The 20,884-nt window shown below is 45.4% G+C and overlaps 1 protein-coding gene across 12 annotated transcripts in view; it reads right to left on the bottom strand.

Annotated features, from left to right (window-relative positions):
- RAP1GAP2 (RAP1 GTPase activating protein 2) overlaps window positions 1–20,884 on the bottom strand; it is a 284,239-nt gene that overhangs the window by 57,381 nt on the left and 205,974 nt on the right. For 11 of the 12 annotated variants that reach the window (XM_055257978.2, XM_055257983.2, XM_055257981.2 and 8 more), the window contains 5 exons: window positions 18,320–18,364; window positions 17,564–17,596; window positions 16,950–17,162; window positions 15,259–15,362; window positions 390–468 (listed from right to left, as the gene is read on the bottom strand). In XM_055257978.2, coding sequence (XP_055113953.2) covers window positions 390–468; window positions 15,259–15,362; window positions 16,950–17,162; window positions 17,564–17,596; window positions 18,320–18,364 — 474 coding nt within the window. The remainder of the gene's footprint in view (window positions 1–389; window positions 469–15,258; window positions 15,363–16,949; window positions 17,163–17,563; window positions 17,597–18,319; window positions 18,365–20,884) is intronic. The other variant, XM_063629674.1, reaches the window with a different exon arrangement.

Raw genomic sequence — 20,884 nt, 5'->3', positions numbered from 1 at the left:
TGTGAAGGTTCCCCTGGCCACCCCATCCCCACCCCTCCACGGAAGCACTCAGCACATCCAGCCCCGTCTTTCTACTTCTCTCACCTCCCAAACTAGCTGTGAACTACCTGGAAGTAGAGACCATGGAGGATACTGTTCCTAAGCAGCCTCAGCAACAAGGATGAGCCATGGAGGGCGTAGGAAAGACAGAGGCATCTGCCCACAGCCCTCCCGGACCCCCATCAGTGCAGTCAAGGGCCAAGGAGTAAAGCGGCCTCCCCTTCTCTAAGGGCTGAGCCTACCCAGGATACGCCTGCACCCCCACTCCAGGATACGCCTGCACCCCCACTCCAGATGCCAGCCCTGGGCTGAGAGAGGAAGCCACCGTCTCTCACAGGTTGGTTTCTCACCTTTGCAATCTGCGGGACACTGGGAAGCTTGCTCAGTCCACCCAAGGGGATCTGCTCATGTACCGTCTTCAGTTTGGACCTGCACAAGACGGGAGAAAAAAGGGCATCCCTAAGAAACAGTCAGTGAGGGTGCGGGGGCTTGTGCCTGTCATCCCAGCACTTTGGGAGGCCAAGGAGGGCGGATCACTTGAGGAGTTCAAGACCAGCCTGTCCAACGTGGTGAAACCCCGTCTCTACTAAAAATACAAAAAAAATTAGCCAGGCGTGGTGGTGGATGCCTGTAATCCCAGCTACTTGGGAGGCTGAGGCAGGAGAATCGCTTGTACCCGGGAGACGGACGTTGCAGTGAGTCGAGATTGCACCACTGCACTCCAGCCTGGGCAACAAGAGTGAGACTCCACCTCAAAAAAAAGAAGAAAAGAAAAGAAACAGTCAACGAGGAAGGTGGCCGAGATCACAGCACATAGGACACTGGCTTCAGGACTCTCTGAGGCCATATCGGCCTCAGGTGGCCAAACCACACACTGGGCACCACACTCGCATGGTGCGAAAACGGAATCCTACTTAGGCATGCTGGGGAGGTGGCTACTTAAAGAACACGCCTGTAATCCCAGCACTTTGGGAAGCCAAAGAGGGTGGATCACGAGGTCAGGAGTTCGAGACCAGCCTGGCCAATATGGAGAAACCCCGTCTCTACTAAAAATACAAAAATCAGCCGGGCATGGTGGTGGGTGCCTGTAATCCCAGCTACTTGGGAGGCTGAAGCAGGAGAATCGCTTGAACCCGGGAAGCAGGAGTTGCAGTGAGCCAAGATCGCGCCACTGCACTCCAGCCTGAGCGACAGAGCAAGACTCCATTAAAAAAAAAAACAAAAAAAAAAAACAGAACAAGCCTGATATATCTGTCTGCCACTGAAACACGGGAAATGCAAATAAGGACGCCGTTATTTTTTGGTTTGTTTGGAGGTTTTTGTGTTCTCCCAAAGAACTGAGCACAGCTTCTGGATATATTTGGGTTTTGTCATGAAATTAAACCTTTATGAAAAGAAAACCTAGTATTTCAAAATCTGGGTTTACTCAAAATATAAATGGGATGGAATCTGCTTCATAAAGGGATTCACCATGAGAGTCTAAATTTAGCCTGATCCCCTGATTCATTTAGCACATTACGAAAATGCTGGATTTTACTGAATGCTTTTCTGCATCTGAGGAGATAACCATATGGTTTTTAATCTGTTGACCTGGTGAATTACATTTCTGTTGAGCCATTTTTTGATTCCATGGGTAAAACTCCACTTACTTCTGACATATTATTTTTAATATCCTGAATTTATTTTATTTTTTATTTTTATTTATTTATCTATTTGAGACAGAGTTTCACTCTTGTTGCCTATTTATTTATTTATTTATTTGAGACAGAGTTTCGCTCTTGTTGCCCAGGCTGGAGTGCAATGGCACAATCCTGGCTCACTGCAACCTCTGCCTCCCGGTTTCAAGATATTCCCCCGCCTTAGGCTCCCAAGTAGCTGGGATTACTGGTGCCCGCTACCATGCCTGGCTAATTTTTTATATTTTTAGTAGAGACGGGGTTTCACTATATTGGCCAGGCTGGTCCCGAATTCCTGACCTCAGGTGATCTACCCGCCTCTGCCTCCCAAAGTGCTGGGATTACAAGGGTGAGCCACCATACCTGACCAAAGTCAATTTATTAATACAGCAGTCCCCCTCATCCACGGTTTTGCTTTCCCCAGTTTCAGTTACCAGCAGTCAATCACGGCCAAAAAAAAATAAATGGAAAATTCCAGAAATAATTCATAACTTTTCAATTTTGTGCTGTCCTGAATAGCATGATGAAATCTTCCACCATCCCACTCCATCCACCTGGGACATGAATTCTCCCTTTGTCCAGCGTATCCACGCCCCACATGCTCCCTACCCATCAGTCACTTAGCAGCCATCTCAGTGATCAGAGGGACTGTTACAGTATCTCACCACCTGTGTTCAAGCCACCCTCACCCTTATCATACCAATAATGGCCCCAAAGTGCAAGGCCCATGAGTGAGGCTGGCACTTCGGATATGACAGAGAGAAACTGTTAAGTGCCTCCTTTAAGTCAAAAGGTGAAAGTTCTTAATAAGAAAAGAAAAAAATTCTATGCTAAGGTTCCTGAGATCCATGGTACGGATGAATTTTCTATGTGTGAAATTGTGAAGAAGGAAAAAGAAACTATGGCTAGTTTTGCTGTTGCACCTCAAACTGCAAAAGTTATGGACACAGTGCATAAATGCTTAGTTAAGATGAAAAGAGGATGACATGTGTGGGTGAAAGATATAAACAGATGTGTTTCCGTTGACCGCAATCAGGTTTGGGACTATCTGACATTTCGGGCATCACTGGGGGTCTTGGAATATTTCCACCACGAATATGAGGAGACTACTGTATTTTATCTAGATTTTCACAGCTCTGTTCAAAAGCAACACTGGCCTATTTTTTATTTTCTTGTGCTTCCCTTGCCAGGTTTTGATATCAAGGTGTTATTCCAGTCTTATAAAATTGCTGGGTAGCTTCTCATCCTTTTTTTTTTTTTGGAGTCTCTCATTCTGTTGCCCAGGCTGGAGTGCGGTGGTACAATCTCGGCTCACTGCAACCTCCACCTCCCAGGTTCAAGCAATTCTCCTGCCTCAGCCTCCCGAGTAGCTGGGATTACAGGCATGCGCTACTACGCCCAGCTAATTTTTATATTTCTAGTAGAGACGAGGTTTCACCATGTTGGCCAGGTTGGTCTCGAACTCCTGACCTCAAGTGATCCACCCACCTTAGCCTCCCAAAGTGCTGGGATTACAGACGTGAGCCACCATGCCCAGCCTGATCCTTTGAAATAGTTTGTATAATAAAGAGATTTTCTCATTCCTTAAAGGTTTGCTAAAACTAGTCTGTGACATCTCTGGGCCTGCTGTTTTTATAGGAGGATACTTTTGGGTACTAATTCAAATTCTGTAGTGGTGAATGTTTAGGTTTTCTACTCCTTATTGAGTCAATTTTGGTAATTTATATGTTTATATAAAAGCATTCATTAAGTACATTGATACAAAGTTGTTTTTGTTATTCTCTGAAGACTTCATCTCTGTTTCTAATTGTATCCTCACCTTTACTGCTGTAATACTATTTGTATCTTTTGTTCTCTTTTTTTTTTTTTTTTTTTTTGAGATGGAGTTTCACTCTTGTTGCCCACGCTGGATCTCGGCTCACTGCAACCTTTGCCTCCCAGGTTCAAGTGATTCTCCTGCCTCCGCCTCCCGAGTAGCTGGAATTATAGGTGCCTGCCAACTCGCCTGCCTAATTTTTTTGTATTTTTAGTAGAGACAGGATTTCACCATGTTGGCCAGGCTGGTCTCGAACTTCTGACCTCAGGTGATCCACCCGCCTCAGCCTCCCAAAGTGCTGGGATTGCAGGCGTGAGCCACCACACCTGGCCTGTTTGTATCTTTTCCTTGTTTTCCCTTATCAGTTTTAGCTGGAGATTTATGGATCTTACTAGTCTTTTCAAAGACTAGTAAGATCTAGTAAGACTGAGTTTTTTCTTTTACCATCTCTAACCTTTTTTATTTTTGCTTCCTATTTCACTAGTCTGTTCTTGCCTTTTTTATTTCCTTCCTTCCATTTTCTTCAGTTTTTTCTACTACTCTTTTTCCAACTTCCTGACCTACATACTTACTCATTTAATCTTTTTTTAAAGTGCATTTAGAACTATACATCTCTCTCTAAATACCATTTTAACTGCAGCCCACACAATTTGATACATAGTATTTTCACTGTCATTTAGTTCTAAATATTTTGTCAGTTCTTTCGTGATTTCTTCTTTAGTCCATTACTTTTTAAAGTTTTTAACTTTCCAAATATGAGATTTTTTCCCTCCAGTATTTTAATTGTTGATAATTTGTCTTATATTCAAGGAACATAATCTAAATGATATTATTTGAAATTTGTTGACTTTAATACATGGACTTTTACTTTTTGCCACTCCACGCGAGCTTGAAAAAATGTATTTTTTTCTTTTGTTAAGAGCAGGAATACGTTAGCCACGATCAACTTTGTTAACTGTGTCGTTCAAGTCTTTCATAGCCTGACAATGTTTTGCCTGCTCGATCCACTGGTTTCTCAGCAATATTGTCAAAATCTCCCCCTATAATTGCGTGTTTACTTCTCCTTCTATTTCTTTCAGTTTTGCTTTTTAAAATTCAAGACCGTGTTATTAAGTACAAGTTAATGACTGTTAAGATATTCTGGGTGAACAGAGCATGTTCATGGAACATCAGGGTGATGAAGAACAGAACGTGCCCTCTTTATTATTACGTAGGCCAAGGCCTCTGGGGGACCTAGAAAAAGGACTCTTTCCCTGCCCAGTTTCTGAACAAATTCAAAAGCAAACAAACAACAGAGTAAGGTGTTTGGAGTCAAAATCACTCCACCACGTGGGAGCACACAGCTTAGTGTGAAGATGAAACGGGTCTAACTAAATACCAGAATCAGCCCAACTTACCCACCCAGTCACAGGCAGTACAGGCCAGGGGCAAGCCCCTCACATGGAGCTGCTCAGGGGAGACTTACTGCACAGGAGACCACCCTCAGGGCAGCTCGGTCCAAGAGGAAAAGGGGGAAGGAACACACAGCTACACAGGTGAGTTCCTGCTCCCAAACATGCCCATCAGGGAGGGCGAAGAGAGCCCGGGTGTTACACCAAAGTATTCCCTCTAGCCACAGGAAACATCAGGAGTGGGGAAGAAGTACTCCAGGTTACAAAGGAGTACATTATCCCTAGTCTTTTTGTCCTGAAATTCTATTTTGTCTGATATTACTATTGCTATGCCAACTTTCATGGTACTTTCCCAGCGTATCTTTTTCCATTCCTTTATTTTAAATCTTTCCACACCATTTTTCTTTAGGTATGTCTCTTATAAGCAGAATATAGCTATATTTTTAATTCAATCTGATAGGCTGGTATTGTAATAGGCTAATTTAATCTATTTATACGTATTGCAATTACTATCATATTTGAATCTTTTTCTTTTTTTTTTTTTTTTTTTTTTTTTTGAGACGCAGTCTTGCTCTGTCACCCAGGCTGGAGTATAGTGGTGCGATTTCGGCTCACTGCAACCTCCACCTCCCAGGTTCAAGTGATTCTCCTGCCTCAGCCTCCTGAGTAGCTGGGATTACAGTCACACGCCACCATGCACAGCTAATTTTTTGTATTTTCAGTAGAAATGGGGTTTCACCATGTTGACCAGGGTAGTCTCAAACTCCTGACCTCAGGTGATCCACCCACCTTGGCTTCCCAAAGTGCTGGGATTACAGGCATGAGCCACCATGACTGGCCTGAAATTATTTCTAAACCATCATTTTATATTTTCTGTTCCCTGTGTTTTCTTTCCTTTTTTTCTCTTCCTTTCCTACCTTCAATTGATTTTTTGTTTTTTGCTTTCTTTTCGTTAATCCTCTTTTTACCTCCTACTAATTTGCTATAGACTGTATTTCTGTATCTTCCAATACACCTATTTACATTTTTTTCATCAAACTCTAAGATTGTATTCTCTCTCCTGAGGGGCATAAATAAGCAACAACAGAGTATGTTTTTATCCACTGAACATTTTTTCCTTCCCATTGTCCTTGCTACTTTTGTTTATAAATTTAGTTCAAGCCTCCTTTTAAACATGCAAAAAAAAACCAATTTTTACCATCAGTAATTAAATTTATCAACATACTGTATCTATTTCTTGTCACTTTCTAATTAAATCTTTTCTAGATTTTTTCTTTTCTTTTGACTGAAGTGTATCCTTCAGTAATTCTTTCAGAAAGAGCCCGAGTGGGACACTCCCTTCACTATTTTATGTCTGAAAGCAGTTTTTTTTTTGTTTTTTGTTTTTTTGTTTTTTCTTGAGATGGAGTTTTGCTCTGTCGCCCATGCCGGAGTGCAGTAGTGCAATGGCTCACTGCAAGCTCCACCTCCCGGGTTCACGCCATTCTCCTGCCTCAGCCTCTCCGAGTAGCTGGGACTACAGGCGCCCGCCACCACGCCCAGCTAATTTTTTGTATTTTTAGTAGAGACGGGGTTTCACCGTGGTCTCGATCTCCCGACCTCGTGATCCGCCCGCCTCGGCCTCCCAAAGTGCTGGGATTACAAGCGTGAGCCACTGCGCCCGGCCAGCAGTTTTATTTTGTCTTTGGCTTTTCTAGGTATAGAATTTTAGGTTAAGGGTTATTTTCCGTCTTTCTTTTTTTAAACACTTGAAAGATACTGCCCCATTGTCTTTAACAACTATCATGGATAGGGAGAAATCTATTTTCAGCCTAGTTCTCATTAGATCATAGATTATCTTGTCTGTATCCTCAGACAGGTTTTAAAATTCTTTTAAATTTTTAAAATCTTTTATTTCTGATGTTTCACTTCAGCATGTCTAGAAGTATTGTTTTGTTTTGTTTTTAAATCACTTTCAGCAGCATGGTGTGTGCTTTCTTCAATTCTGAAACATTCTCAGCTAATACTTTTTTGGATATTTGTTCACTAGTTTATTCTTTCCTTCTAGAACGTCTTTGTGACAAATGCTGGGGTCTCCCAGTCTATTATCCACATACCTTCTTTTTCATATTCTTTATCTCTTGATCTGTGCTGTGTTCTGGAGGAATTCCTTGGGTCTATCTTCCAATTCATAAATTCATTATTTAAACAGACTAGACTTTATCCCATGTGTTAAGTTTATTTCTATAATTATTTCTTGAGTTCCAACAATTTTACTGTTTTTCTTTTGTTTGTTGAGACGGAGTCTTGCTCTTGTCGCCCAGGCTGGATTGCAGTGGTGTGATCTTGGCTTACTACAACGTCCACCTCCCAGGTTCAAGCGATTCTCCTGCCTCAGCCTCCTGTGTAGCTGGGATTACAGGCACCCACCATGCCTGGCTAGTTTTTGTATTTTTAGTAGACACAGGGTTTCATCACATTGGCCAGCCTGGTCTTGAACTCCTGACCTCAGGTGATCCACCTGCTTTGGCCACCCAAAGTGCTGGGATTACAGGCGTGAGCCACCGCGCCCGGCGCCAGAGTGATCATTCTACTGTGCAAATCTGATCATGACCTTCTCCCTTCAGTACCTCTCCTATGACTCTTAGGATAAAATCCGAGCTCCTAAACATCACTGGTACAGGATCTAGCCTTTTCTGACTTCTCTAGCATCATTTATCAACCCTACACACACTCAGACACACCCTCCACATTGCCTTCAGTTCTCCCTCATCACCTACATCTCCCATCACCCTCACTAGCCTATAATGATCCATGTCCCTAAGAAGAAGATGCGTAAGACCGAGAACAGAAACAAGAATCTCTAAAATGCAGTGCATTTGGACTGAATGCCTTCTATGGGCAAGTAACAAGAACTCATTCCTCACAGTATCTCTACAACCAGACAAAGTCTGGCATATATTAAGCCTTGGGTAAACAAACACTGAATGAATTTCCTAATATTAACCATTCTGCATTGGTAAAATAACTCTTTCTTGGCTATAGTGAATTACTCTTATTAGTCTATTTAGATTTGAGTTTCTGGGGCTGCTATTTTATTTAGAACATTGATTTCTATATTCATAAGGAATATTGGCCCCTACCTTTTTTTTTTGCATCTCATTTGACTGATTTTTTTCAAAAAGATCTTTTTTTTTTTTTTTTTTTTTTTTTTTTGAGAAGGAATTTCACTCTTGTCACCCAGGCTGGAAGTGCAATGGCACAATCTCGGCTCACTGCGATTACAGGTGTGCACCACAACGGGGTGTCACCATGTTGGCCAGGCTGGTCCTGACCTCAGGTGATCCACTCGCCCTGGCTTCCCAAAGTGCTGGGATTACAGGTGTGAGCCACTGTGCCCAGCCCATAAAGCTCTTTTAAGCATTATTAAATTAATTGAGAAGCTTTCCATATTTTTTTCTTTTCTCTTGAACAGTTTAAATAACATAAAATCTGGTCCTTTAAAGTTTAAAACACCTTCCTGCAAGACCATCTAGATCTAGAAAAATTTGAAGAGAGAATTCTTTGAGAACTTTTTCAATTTCTTCCACAGTTACTGGTTTGTTCAGGTTTCTTTTTTACCTCATCTTAAGTTACGTTTGGCATACTTTCCTAGGAAGGCATCTGTTTCAAATAAAATTTCAAATAAAATTAGAAACAGAAGCAATTTAATAGCATGAGTTGAACACAGCATCCATTAGTAATCATTTAATCTTCTTCACATCTGTGGTCATGCATCTTTTTATGACTAATTTTGTATATTCTTATTTTCTCTTCTCATCTATATTCGACTAGCTAGTTACCTATCTTATTGCTTCTTCCAAAAGAAACCTAGGTTTATCAAGTCTCAAATTCTTTTTATTTCTAGTTTATTTATTTCTGCTTTAATCTTTGTGAATTCCTTCCTCTGGCTTTCTTTAGGTAACAATATTGATAAAAATAATAGCCACCATTACTGCGCAGCTGCAGTATGTAAGGTCCTCACTCACCAGGACACGTAAGCACGCAATAATTTAAAGGTACATGCTACTATCATCATTTCACAGATGAGGAAAATGAGACACAGAGAAGTTGCTAACAATAATAACAACCCGCAAATATTATTCTTATTTTTATTTTACTGTATTATTATTATTTTTATTTTTGTAAAGATGAGGTCCATTCTATTGTCCAGGCTGGTCTCGAACTCCTGTGACCCTCCTGCCTCAGCCTCCCAAAATGCTGGGATTACAGGCATGAGCCAACACACCTGCCAGTTTTTTTCTTATTTAATAGGAAACCATTTAAGGTAATGAATTTTCTTCTAAGTATTGTTTTGAATACAACCCATAGGTTTTATGTATAATATTATAAATGTCATTACTTTATAAATATTCTGTAACTGCAGCCCAAAAGCTACTTAAGAAAGTATTGGGATTGTTTACTTCTGAGTGGTTTAGTGGGTTTTTTAAATCATTATTTTGTTATTAATTGCTAGTTTTATCATCAAATTGTAAGTGAATACATCCAGCAGAGAGCTTGCTCTTTGAAATGTATTTAAATTTACTTCGTGGTTCAGAAGTTCCTAATTATAGCTGCTATCGATAATTACCTACAAGTAAGTTAGTTACATAGGTTGACTGATTGATTGATTGATTTAATTTATTTAAAAACAGGGTCTTGTTCTGTCACCCAGGCTGTAGTGCAGTGGCACAATCATGGCTCATTGTAGCCTCGACTTCCCAGGCTCAAGCAATCCTCCTGCCTCAGCCTCCTGAGTAGCTGGGACCACAGGTGTGTGCCACTTCACCCAGCTAATTTTTTTTTTAAGAGATGGGTTCACCCTATGTTGCCCAGGTCGGTCTTGAACTCCTGGGCTCAAGTGATCCTCCCGCCTCAGCCTCCCAAAGTCCTAAGATTATAGGCATGAGCCACTGTGCCTAGCCAAGATTTTAAAAAATAGAATCTTAAATAACAGCCCAATTTAAAAAGAAGCAAAGCTTATAAACAGTTCATAGCAAATAAATAGAAGCGGTTGTTAAATATATAAAGAGATGTCCAACATGATTCATATTAAGATTATAAATTTGGGCCGGGCGCTGTGGCTCACGCCTGTAATCCCAGCACTTTGGGAGGCCGAGGCGGGCGGATCACGAGGTCAGGAGATCGAGACCATCCTGGCTAAAACGGTGAAACCCCGTCTCTACTAAAAATACAAAACATTAGCTGGGCATGGTTGCAGGCACCTGCAGTCCCAGCTACTCAGGAGGCTGAGGCAGGAGAATGGTGGGAACCTGGGAGGCGGAGCTTGCACTGAGCCGAGATCGTGCCACTGCACTCCAGCCTGGGCGACAGAGCGAGACTTCGTCTCAAAAGAAAAAAAAAAAAAGATTATAAATTTGAACAACACTAAATACTATTCTCATCAGACTGGCAAAAATCCAAGTGTTTGACAATACATTCTACTGAAGAGGCTTTGGAATAAGAAGCACTTTGATACATTGCTGGTGAAAGTTCGAATTTATACAGCCCCTACAAAGGGCAATTTAACGTTATCTATCAAAATACAAATGTATTTATATTTTAACCTAGCTATCTCATCTGAGAAACTATCATAATCCATAAAAACTGAGTCTGCACAAGGCTATTCATTTAATCATTTTTGTGCTACCAAAATATTGGCAATGGCCATTAACAAGGTACGTATTATTATTATTATTATTTTTGAGACAGAGTCTCGCTCTGTCACCCAGGCTGAAGTGCAGTGGCGCCATCTCAGCTCACTGCAACCTCCATCTCCCGGGTTCAAGTGATTCTCCTGCCTCAGCCTCCCGAGTAGCTAGGGTTACAGGTGCACGTCATCACGCCCAGCTAATTTTTGTATTTTTAGTAGAGACAGGGTTTTGCCACGTTAGCCAGGCTGGTCTTGAACTCCTGACCTCAGGTGATCCATCTGCTTTGGCCTCCCAAAGTGCTGAGATTACAGGCGTGAGCCACCATGCCCGGCCCAGGGGATGTATTAAATAAATTATTTCACATCCATGCAATGGAATACTATCCAGCAGTAAAATAAATTAAGACATTCTCTATATGCTAATATGGAAAAATCTCTAAGATATATTGTTAAGAGAAGCAAGTTACAGAATTCTACAGAATACTGTGGAAATAAGGAAGGAAATAAGAATATATATTTTTAGGCTAGACGTGGTGACTCACGCCTGTAATCCCAGCACTTTGGGAGGCAGAGGTGGGCGGATCACCTGAGGTCAGGAGTTCGGGACAAGCCTGGCCAACACAGCGAAACCCCGTCTCTACTGAAAATACAAAAAAATTAGCCAGGCGTGGTGGCATGCGCCTATAGTCCCAGCTACTTGGGAGGCTGAGACAGGACAATCACTTGAACCTGGGAGGTGGAGGTTGCAATAAACCAAGATTGCACCACTGCACTCCATCCCGGGCAACAGAGCAAGACTCCATCTCAAAAAAAAAAAAAAAAAAAAAAGGAATATATACATTTACACATCTTTACATATCTTATTTATTGTGTGTGTGTGTGTGTGTGTGTGTTTCAAATGGTTGGGTTGGAGCCCGGAAGTCTAGGTTTTGGTTTTTGTTTGTTGGGTTTTTTTGTTTGTTTTTCCTTTGCTTTACTTTGTTTTAAAGGTCCAAAATGATTCTGATGTAGCAGGTCCACAGAAAACCACTGATCTACTATGCAATCAATTTGTGTAAATATTCCAAAGGCAATTGAAAAGAAGCAAAATCTGTTAGAGGATCAAAGTCTGATAGTTAGATACAGAAAGAGATATATATATATATATATATGCAATATATATATATATAAAAGCAATATATACAAAGTATGTATATAATTGATATTAATGAGATGAATAAATATAATTTCTAACTCTAGTATTGATATGTCAAGTGATGTGTGTTAAAAATCTACCATTACAATTATATTCTGTGAATTTTTCCATAATCATTACATACATGTGAACATATACATATACTGTTATAATATATACTATTGACAATATAAAATATCATTGATTTTACCTTTTATGAAAAGATGGATAATAGCCCTCTTTATCACACTGATTGCTTCTTTGCCTTGAATTCTACGTTTCTATATTAATATTGTCAATCCTGCTTTCTTTTTGTATTTGACTTTTCTAATTTTTTTCTTAACAATTTTCAAATATTCTGAGTTACTTTAATAAAATATAGATCAATTTGTGTAGGTTTTTTGGAGAGATGACCCAAACTGAGAATCTTTGTTGTTTAACAATCAAATTTAACTCATTTAGATTTATTATCATCGCATATGTACACACACTTCTATCATATTTATTTATTATTCCTTTATTTTCTTTTTCTACGTGTGTTTTCTTTGTCTTCTTTTACTATTTGGAATGCTTCCATTCTACTACTAGTAACTTTGTATCTATGAAATACTAAATTTTCATCAAAGTACATCCAGTGATTAGTTTCCATTCATTGATTTTGTCTGTTAATGGGTGAGTCATTTTGATTTTCAGATTTAATCTTCAATAAGCTTAACAACATCAATTATCCATATGTGTAATTCCTGCTCACTACCCTCCATATTCATCATCACCTCACTCATCGTTTTAAAGTTGTGTTTCCTTTGAATTATGTGAGAGTTTCTTAAGCTTGTTCCCCATATTAATAACTGGATTTTCTACAAAGTAGATTCTGCTTTGTACTGCTTCATATACTATTTAAAATTCTTTTTGGCCATTTTTATTTTATTATCTCCCTAATTTAACCAGCAACTGTTTCCTCCCGTTCTGTTGGCTCACTCTATCTTTTCTTTCTTAGTGTGTATTTTTTCTAGAGGTTTGTGGAAAATTCAAAGTTAATAAATCTCTCAAATTCACCTGGCTTTCTGTAAAAGTAAATACTTTTCAAAACTCTGTTATTCTCTAACTAGTTTATGCGTCTTTAGAGGCAGAATCTCTTCTTTTACAAACCCATAAAATTTCATCTTCTTTATATCCAAACTTGAAACAGAAGAAATCTACACAGGCTTGTTGTCTCCAAACTGTGAGTAGATTCTTCTTGGCCACTCTCATGGCACACACAGGCTGTTAGAATACTTAGACTGGAGAGCTGCTTGTTATAAATTTGGGACATCAATTAAAAAATCCAGAAGCCTATGGGGAATGAGGAAGAAGTTTGGACAGTAGTCACTGCCAGCAGGGGAATTTCATCTCTGGATAATTTCTTCTTTGTGTTTGGCAAAGCTGCTAAACCATGGAGCCAGTTTTTATGTCTGGTTTCCAATTTGGCCTGGCAATCACTCCAAGTACATGATGTGACTGCCCAACTTCCGAGCTGGTGTACGGCTTCTCGTCACCACCCTACCCACTAGCTTTCTATCTGGGAGAGCCACGTTGGAGCTTGCCCTTGGGCTTCCTGGGGCATTGATTTCAATGCTGTTGACCCACAACAACAAAAGTAATTCTATGTGGAAAGATTCCTGTCTATTCCAGGGCTCACTCTCACTCCTAAAGAGGACAGGATTCTTCTAGAATCTCCAACTTCATATATTCCCACGCGACATTGCTTTCTTTTTTGTTGTTGTTGTTGTTGTTGCTGTTGTTGTTGTTGTTGTTGAGACAGAGTCGCCCAGGCTGGAGTGCAGTGGCACGATCCCGGCTCATTGCAACTCCGCTTCCCGGGTTCAGGTGATTCTCCTGCCTCAGCCTCCTGAGTAGCTGGGACTACAGGCGCCCGCCACCATGCCTGGCTAATTTTTTTTTTTTTGTATTTTTAGTACAGACAGGGTTTCACCATCTTAGCCAGGATGGTCTTGATCTCCTGACCTCGTGATCCATCCACCTTGACCTCCCAAAGTGCTGGGATTACAGGCGTGAGCCACCATGCCTGGCCACAACACTGCTTTCTAAGGAAGAGAAACTGGGGTTCAACTCTCAATATTCACCTACTTTTAGTCCTAACTGCCCCACAGATTACAAAACAAAAACAAAAAACCATCAAAGTACGTGTTGTGTGCCTGGCATCTTTCTTAGCTTCCAGCCCTGAAGCAGCATTTCCAGTCCTAATGTAGGAACAGTATTAGAAAAAGGGGGTTAGATCTTTGTATTCCGTTGTCATCTTATTCAAAAATCCTACCCAATCTTGGTCTGATTTGTATTAAGGTAGCAATTTTCTTCACAGAGGTTCAACTAGCTGGAAACCCTATTTGGAGATGGAGACCCAGGTATTAACCTCTCAGAAAATTGGCTCTTGCTATTTAATTGAGTCTTCTATGCCCTGCAAATGTGATTTCCAGCCAAGTGAACCTCTGTAGAGAAAATCGCTTCCTTTCTTGATAAGAAACAAACTAAGATTGGATGGGTGCTGACAACATCCTGAAACCACGGACCCCCACCTTTCCCAAAGTGGGGTTATATGTCCTTATTCCCTCCAATATTTATCTCAAAATTTGGGCAGGAAAAAAAAATGTGATTGCTCTTTTCCAAATACCTATATGAATTTTCAATTAGACTCCACAAATAAGGATTGAGAGCCTGACAGGTTCACAGCATTCTGCTAAGCACCACCCCACCAGGGACAGGGATAAATAAGACACAGACTCCTTTGTGCCCCCATAGCAACCTGTGCATATTGCTAAAATCATACCCGTGACACACATTACATTCATGAAGCCATATGCCTTTCAGAGAACAGGGACCAAGTCTCAGCCATCATGGTATCTCTAACACCTATCGCAGTTCCTGGTACAGAGGAGGTTTTACAAAACATGTTAGCTAAACCAAACAGAAACCAGTTCCAGTTCCTGCCCTTGAGAAGGTCACAATCCAGAGAGAGGTGCCCTGGCTTCCGCTATAAATCCGTGCTTCTGTTGTGAACATCACTGCATCTCAGGGAACCCAGCCGTACAACAAACATACAGGGCACTATCTTTCCTGGCGAGATGTATACCCCAGGCAGCACTCTGGCGAACCCTCTCCCAGGACTCGGAGCTGCGTCTCAGCAGGATGACTCACACTGAACCATCCCTACTTTCCTTCCCGTATTCCTCAGAGCCATGGACTTGTAAGAAAGAGAGGCAGGAAGGGCTTCAGTCTGGGTGACCTGGAGACCTGGATGCCCCTCTGACTGTCAGCTAACTGGTGGAGCACGTGGGTCTCCCCGCTAGGCAACTTCAGACAGCCCCAGGATTCCAGCAGGCCTGTCCCCGCCAGCCAGCGCACCCAGACCAGACTGAGTCCCATCCCAGCCCCCACACCATCGATGAGAGCCCTGCCTGGAAGAGAAGTGGCCTCAAGCAGCACAACAGCCCCACCTGAGGATGATCCGGAGGTACTCCTTCCCCTCTGCTTCCTCGCACTTGACGGACAGGATCAAGTTCCCCAGGCTGCTGCCAGTACAGTAAAAGTTTAGATGGTCCTAAAAAGAGAAACTGAGTGTGAGCAGGAAGGAGGAAGAAACCTTCCAGATATGTTCCCCACAAACCACCTCCTTCACCAGGAGTGACAGCCCCACAGCAACAAGGAAGAGAAGGATGCTGATGACAATGACGACGACATTAACAGGTACCGATGGCCAGATCCTCAGGAGGTGCCAGGCACCGTGCCAGGGGCTTAATACCCACTATCTCCTTCACTCCTGAACACAGCTGTATCCGGGAGAGAACATCATCCCCATTTCACAGATGGGAAAACCAATGGTCAGGGGGGTTGTCACTGCCCAGGATCACACGACGAGGAAGGGACAGATCCAGGGTCCAAACGTACATCTGTCTTGACTCTGAAGGGCAAGTTCTTGACCACAAGATACCGAGTCCACGTTCTCACTCCCAGGGGGCGGCCCTCACCAGTTCACACTATCTGGGGCAAGAGAGCAAGAAGGAACCCTAGCACCTCCACCCAGGGGAGCTGGGAGGTGTCCTGGGCCAGTGGGTCACTCCCCGGCTCAGGGAACACCGGCAAAAAACACAGCTCCCCAGACCTGCTGGATCAGAGTGAGGCCCTGGAATCTGCATGCTAACAAGACCCCGGGGCTCTGAGGCAGCCTCCCGTCATGTGAGACTCTGCAAAGCAGCCTCAGGCTACAGATTTCCGGAATCTGCCCTCAGTACATCAAGAATCTGTTAAGTCCGAAGGGCAGAATCTATTTTTTTACATGTAACTTTGTCACTTTTAAGCAATCAGAGGCTATGCAGTACAAGTACTCAGAGGACCTGCCTGAATGAGGACGGGAGAGATTTGCGTTATTTAGATGGAAACAGAGACTTCTTGAGGTGTGAGAACATATTTTTCCTTGAACAGTCGAAACTCCACCCACTATCCTTCACCCCAAACACTACCCATTCCATCACCTCCTGAAACATTTGCGGGGGGTGGTCCCCACAAGGACTCATGGCACTGGGCCTCCCTGACTGTTGCATGGCTCCCCTGCCCCGTCCCCTATCCCAGGACACAGCCCCTCAGACCTCTCCAACTAAGACGGCAGCAGGCAGCAGCGAAAGGACAGACCAGGAAGGAGGTAAGAGGCCAAGGAAAAGGGGGGCACTGGAGAGAGGACCTTGGGCCACTCTGCCCTCCCCCCACCCCCGGCAGCTCCTCTCTCCCAGGGCCCCCAGTCCCTCCCCTGCCCGCCCCCCCAACAGCTCCTCTCCCCCAGGGCCCCAACCCTTCCCCCTATCCCTGCCAGTTCCTCTCTCCCCCAGCCTCCCCTAGCCACTCCCCTTCACCCCCAGGCAGCTCCTCTCTCCCAGGGCCCCCAGCCTCTCCCCCAACCCCCGCCAGCTCCTCTCTCCCCCAGCCTCCCCCAGCTCCTCTCCTACAGCCTCCCCCAGCCCCTCCCCCACCCCAGCAGCTCCTCCCCCACCCCCTCCCCCGACCCCCAGCAGCTCCTCCCCCAGCCCCTCCGCCCACCCCCAGCAGCTCCTCCCCCAGCCCCTCCCCCCAGCCCCAGCAGCTCCTCCCCCAGCTCCTCCCCCCACCCCCAGCAGCTCCTCCCCCCCAGCCTCACCTTCCCCAGGAAGTGCCTCCGGTAGGCCCTGGCTTCACCCTTGCACTCGAGCTTGTAGCCGAACGTGTTGGGGCTGAGGTTGTCCTCTTCCTCCTCCTCACAGATGCTGCTCCCCAGCGACGTTGGGGTGCCCACGTTCTCCGGGTCCTCGATCCAATAGCCCCCAAACTGTGGCAGGATGACCTGAGGGTACGGGCCTCCCTTCTCCACAACCTGAAGGCAGAGGGAGGGTCGTGCACTGCAGCTGACCCTGGGACCACAGGGGAGGGAGGGGGCCGGTGGCGGTGTCCCATCTGCACTGCTCCCAGGAGTGGGGCCTGGTACCCACTGGTACTTGAGGCCAAAGGCAGTGACATGAACCCCTCCTCCAAGCCCCACAACACCTCCAGCTTCACTGACCAACCCTGTAGCTCCAGGGCTGCAAAGCTTAGATGAGCACGCCCAACTTAACACATGGAGAAGCTGAGGTTACAAAGGCAAAGGACAGGAAGAGAGGTCCCAGGCCCAAGGTTCTCTCCCCTGGGGGGCTGGGCACAGGCCATCGCCATCATTTCCCCAGGGACAGGACCCAGAGCAGGCTGCAGAGCGGGTGGGAGTGAGGGAAGGGCGCCTACCTCGTCGATGCTGGGGTATGGGATGTAGTCATCCTGCAAGACAAACCAGATGATGCCACCATTAGTCCCGGCAGTGCCCATAAAGTCTGACCACTGTTTCCAGGTCTCGCAAGGGGGCTATGTCGTAGGGGGGCTTTGAGGGAGGAACATTCAATGGAAGAACAGCTCAGAGTCAGCTCTGGAATCTAACATCCCCCACGTTCTTCTCCAAACTGACAGAACCCAAACATAAACCCTGCCAGCTGACGATGCAGTGTCCGAAGGCGCTGAACTTCTCACCCCTCGTAATACCAGCTACTCATCCTCGAACAGCTCATTCCGGAAAACAACCCCTAGTCTCCCCCAGCACCCCTTTCCAGGCAGGGAGACTGACCTCCAAGTGATAAGCGGCACCCCTGGGCTGGGAAATGGAACCTGAAGCTGAAAGCTGACTGCCCACTGGAACCCGGGGCACAGAGCCTGACACCCTTACACACTGCACAGGGTAGGGAAGAGCTGGGCCCAACGGCCAAGCCTGAGGTCCCACCGAGGCCTCCACCCCCAGCCTGCTCTGAAGCTGCCCTAAGGCATCAAGCCAGGACCCCTCTGCTGCCCACCGTGCACTGGTCTAACAAGGCAGTCATGAAGCGGCCCGTGGTGCGAGTCAGAGTTAGTCAGGTGTAAGAAGACCCCAGCACCCCAGCAGCCCCTCCTGCCTTCCTCTCGCCCTAGCCCCTCACCAGGGCCATCTGGCCACCCCTCACCCACCCAGCCCACCTTGTTCTTCTGGGGTCCCGGCTTCTGCTCTTCAAGCTTGATCCCCTATAGAAACAAGGAAAACAGGATCCACAGAAAAGCAAAGGTCAGAAGACAGGACCAGATAAAGAGCACCTGGCGCCACAGGGGGTTAGTAACAAGAGCAGCAGCAAGAGCTGGCCCGTGCTGGGCCTGCACACATCACACCTGGCCATGGGCGGGCCTCACAGCAGCCTCAGGTGAGGCAACAGCGCCGCTGGGCTAACAGCACAGACTTGAGCCAGATCACTGGGGTTCAAATCCCAACACTGCCACCTATCAGCCTGATGACCTTGGCAGGTCACAGAAACCTCTCTGTGACTCAGTGTTCTCATCTGTAAAATGGGAATGATGATGGTATCAACTATGGTGGTGAAGGTTAAAGGTTAACAGTGGGTTGAGCACTTGGAACACTGACTGGTATATAATAAATGCTGTGGGTCATTATTATCATGAAGGAGGCGGTATTATCATTCAAAGCTTAAATATCTGTCTTGTCGGACACAGTGGCTCACGCCTGTAATCCCAGCACTTTGGGAGGCCAAGGCGGGCAGATCACCTGAGGTCAGGAGTTCAAGACCAGCCTGACCAACATGGAGAAACCCCATCTCTACTAAAAATACAAAATTAGCCGGGCATGGTGGCGCATGCCTATAATACCAGCTACTCGGGAGGCTGAGGCGGGAGAAGTGCTTGAACCCGGGAGGCAGAGGTTGCAGTGAGCCGAGATCGTGCCATTGCACTTCAGCCTGGGCAACAAGAGCGAAACTCCATCTCAAATTAAAAAAAAAATAAATAAATCCTTAAGGTCACAGAGCCAGTAAGGGAAGGGAAACATAGGACGTCATGCCTGTTGGTGTCAGAGCCAGCGCTCTAGATCCCATGCCAACAGGCCTTCAGCGGACAGCCGGGAGGCCTGGTGCTGACCCTCACTCTGCTGCGAACTTACTATTTGTGACCCTTGACAAAGCGTAGCCTCTTGGAGCCCCCAGTGTCATCTGTAAAATGAGGATTAGACACTCACCTTTCATCTCACTAATGGAAGGATGACTGCAAGGATCAGATATGATGCCTGGGACTGGACTAAGGGAGTTTATCTACAGGTATCCGAAGAATTCACTTCTGGGGAGCAGTGCCCTATCGAACAGTTTGTTTGTTTTTGAGAGGGAGTCTCTCTCTATCGCCCAGGCTGGAGTGCAGTGGTATGATCTCGGCTCACTGCAATCTCCACCTCCCAGGTTCAAGCAATTCTCCTGCCTCGGCCTCCCGAGTAGCTGGGATTACAGGCATGTGCCACCACGCCCAGCTTATTTTTGTGTTTTTAGTAGAGATGGGGTTTCACCGTGTTGGTCAGGCTGGTCTCGAACTCCTGACCTCAGGTGATCCACCGGCCTTGGCTTCCCAAAGTGCTGGGATTATAGGTGTGAGCCACTGCACCCAGCCTCTTCTTTTTTTTTTGAGATGGAGTTTCACTCTTGTTGCCCAGGCTGGAGTACAGTGGTGGGATCTCGGTTCACTGCAACCTCCACCTCCCGGGTTCAAGTGATTCTCCTGCCTCAGCCTCCCAAGTAGCTGGGATTACAGGCATGTGCCACCATGCCCACCTAGTTTTTTGCATTTTTATTAGAGATGGGGTTTCACCATGTTGCCCAGGCTGGTCTTGAACTCCCGACCTCAGGTGATCCACCCGCCTCGGCCTCCCAAACTGCTGGGATTACAGGCGTGAGCCACTGTGCCTGGCCCCAGTCCAGCAGTTCTATCATTGAGTTCTGACTTAACCGTGTTGTGCAGGAGGGGAACACGTGGTGTTTCCAAGACTATCTGAGAAAATCGGGTGACGGTACAAGACGGTGCACAAACTAGAAGAAACAGGTCCCCTCTGAAGCAGAAGGAGTCCAGAAGCAGCTTCTGCCTGGTCACAACACTAACGCACGGGGATTTTAACCTTCCCAAGCCAACTCTCTCTGTGGTCTCCTTGGAAACTCACAGCACCTTTCCACCAGCAAGGACACTGGGGCCCCAGAAGGAGTCTGCTTGCCTAAGGTCGCACAGCCAGTGAGTGGCAGGGCCTAGATTTGAAGCCAGGTCACCGGCTCACCAAGTGCGTGACGTACTCCACACTCTGTGGACAGCAGGGCTCCTGTCAACTGGGTGGATTGAGATGCAGCCTCTGCTGACTTCCCTGGGCTGGGTCACCTTGCAGCATTGTTCAGGAGGGCGTGGGAGGGCCCTTCCCACTGGACAGGTGCTCCTCTCTCACACACACACACAAAGCCACCTGGGTGGCCTTACAGACCCTGTCCCAGTTGGCACACTGGGCAGATGGCGGGTGGGGCAGTGAGGGCAGGAGTCTGTTTTGTTTGGCCTGCATTAGTCATCCCTGTCTGGGAACAGCCCTGAGGGCAGGAGAGCAAACTTCCTCCCATCCCCTCCGCCACACCACTCCCTCCCCTAATAACCTACCACAGAGCCACTGCCCAGCACTGGGCCCTCTCTCCTCCATGTGCTATTTTGCTAGAGGTATTGTCTTTTTTTTTTTTTTTTTTT

This window comes from Symphalangus syndactylus, chromosome 20 (genome assembly GCF_028878055.3).
Source record: "Symphalangus syndactylus isolate Jambi chromosome 20, NHGRI_mSymSyn1-v2.1_pri, whole genome shotgun sequence".
Taxonomy (NCBI): domain Eukaryota; kingdom Metazoa; phylum Chordata; class Mammalia; order Primates; family Hylobatidae; genus Symphalangus; species Symphalangus syndactylus.
This window is presented reverse-complemented; position numbering and strand designations above follow the sequence as displayed.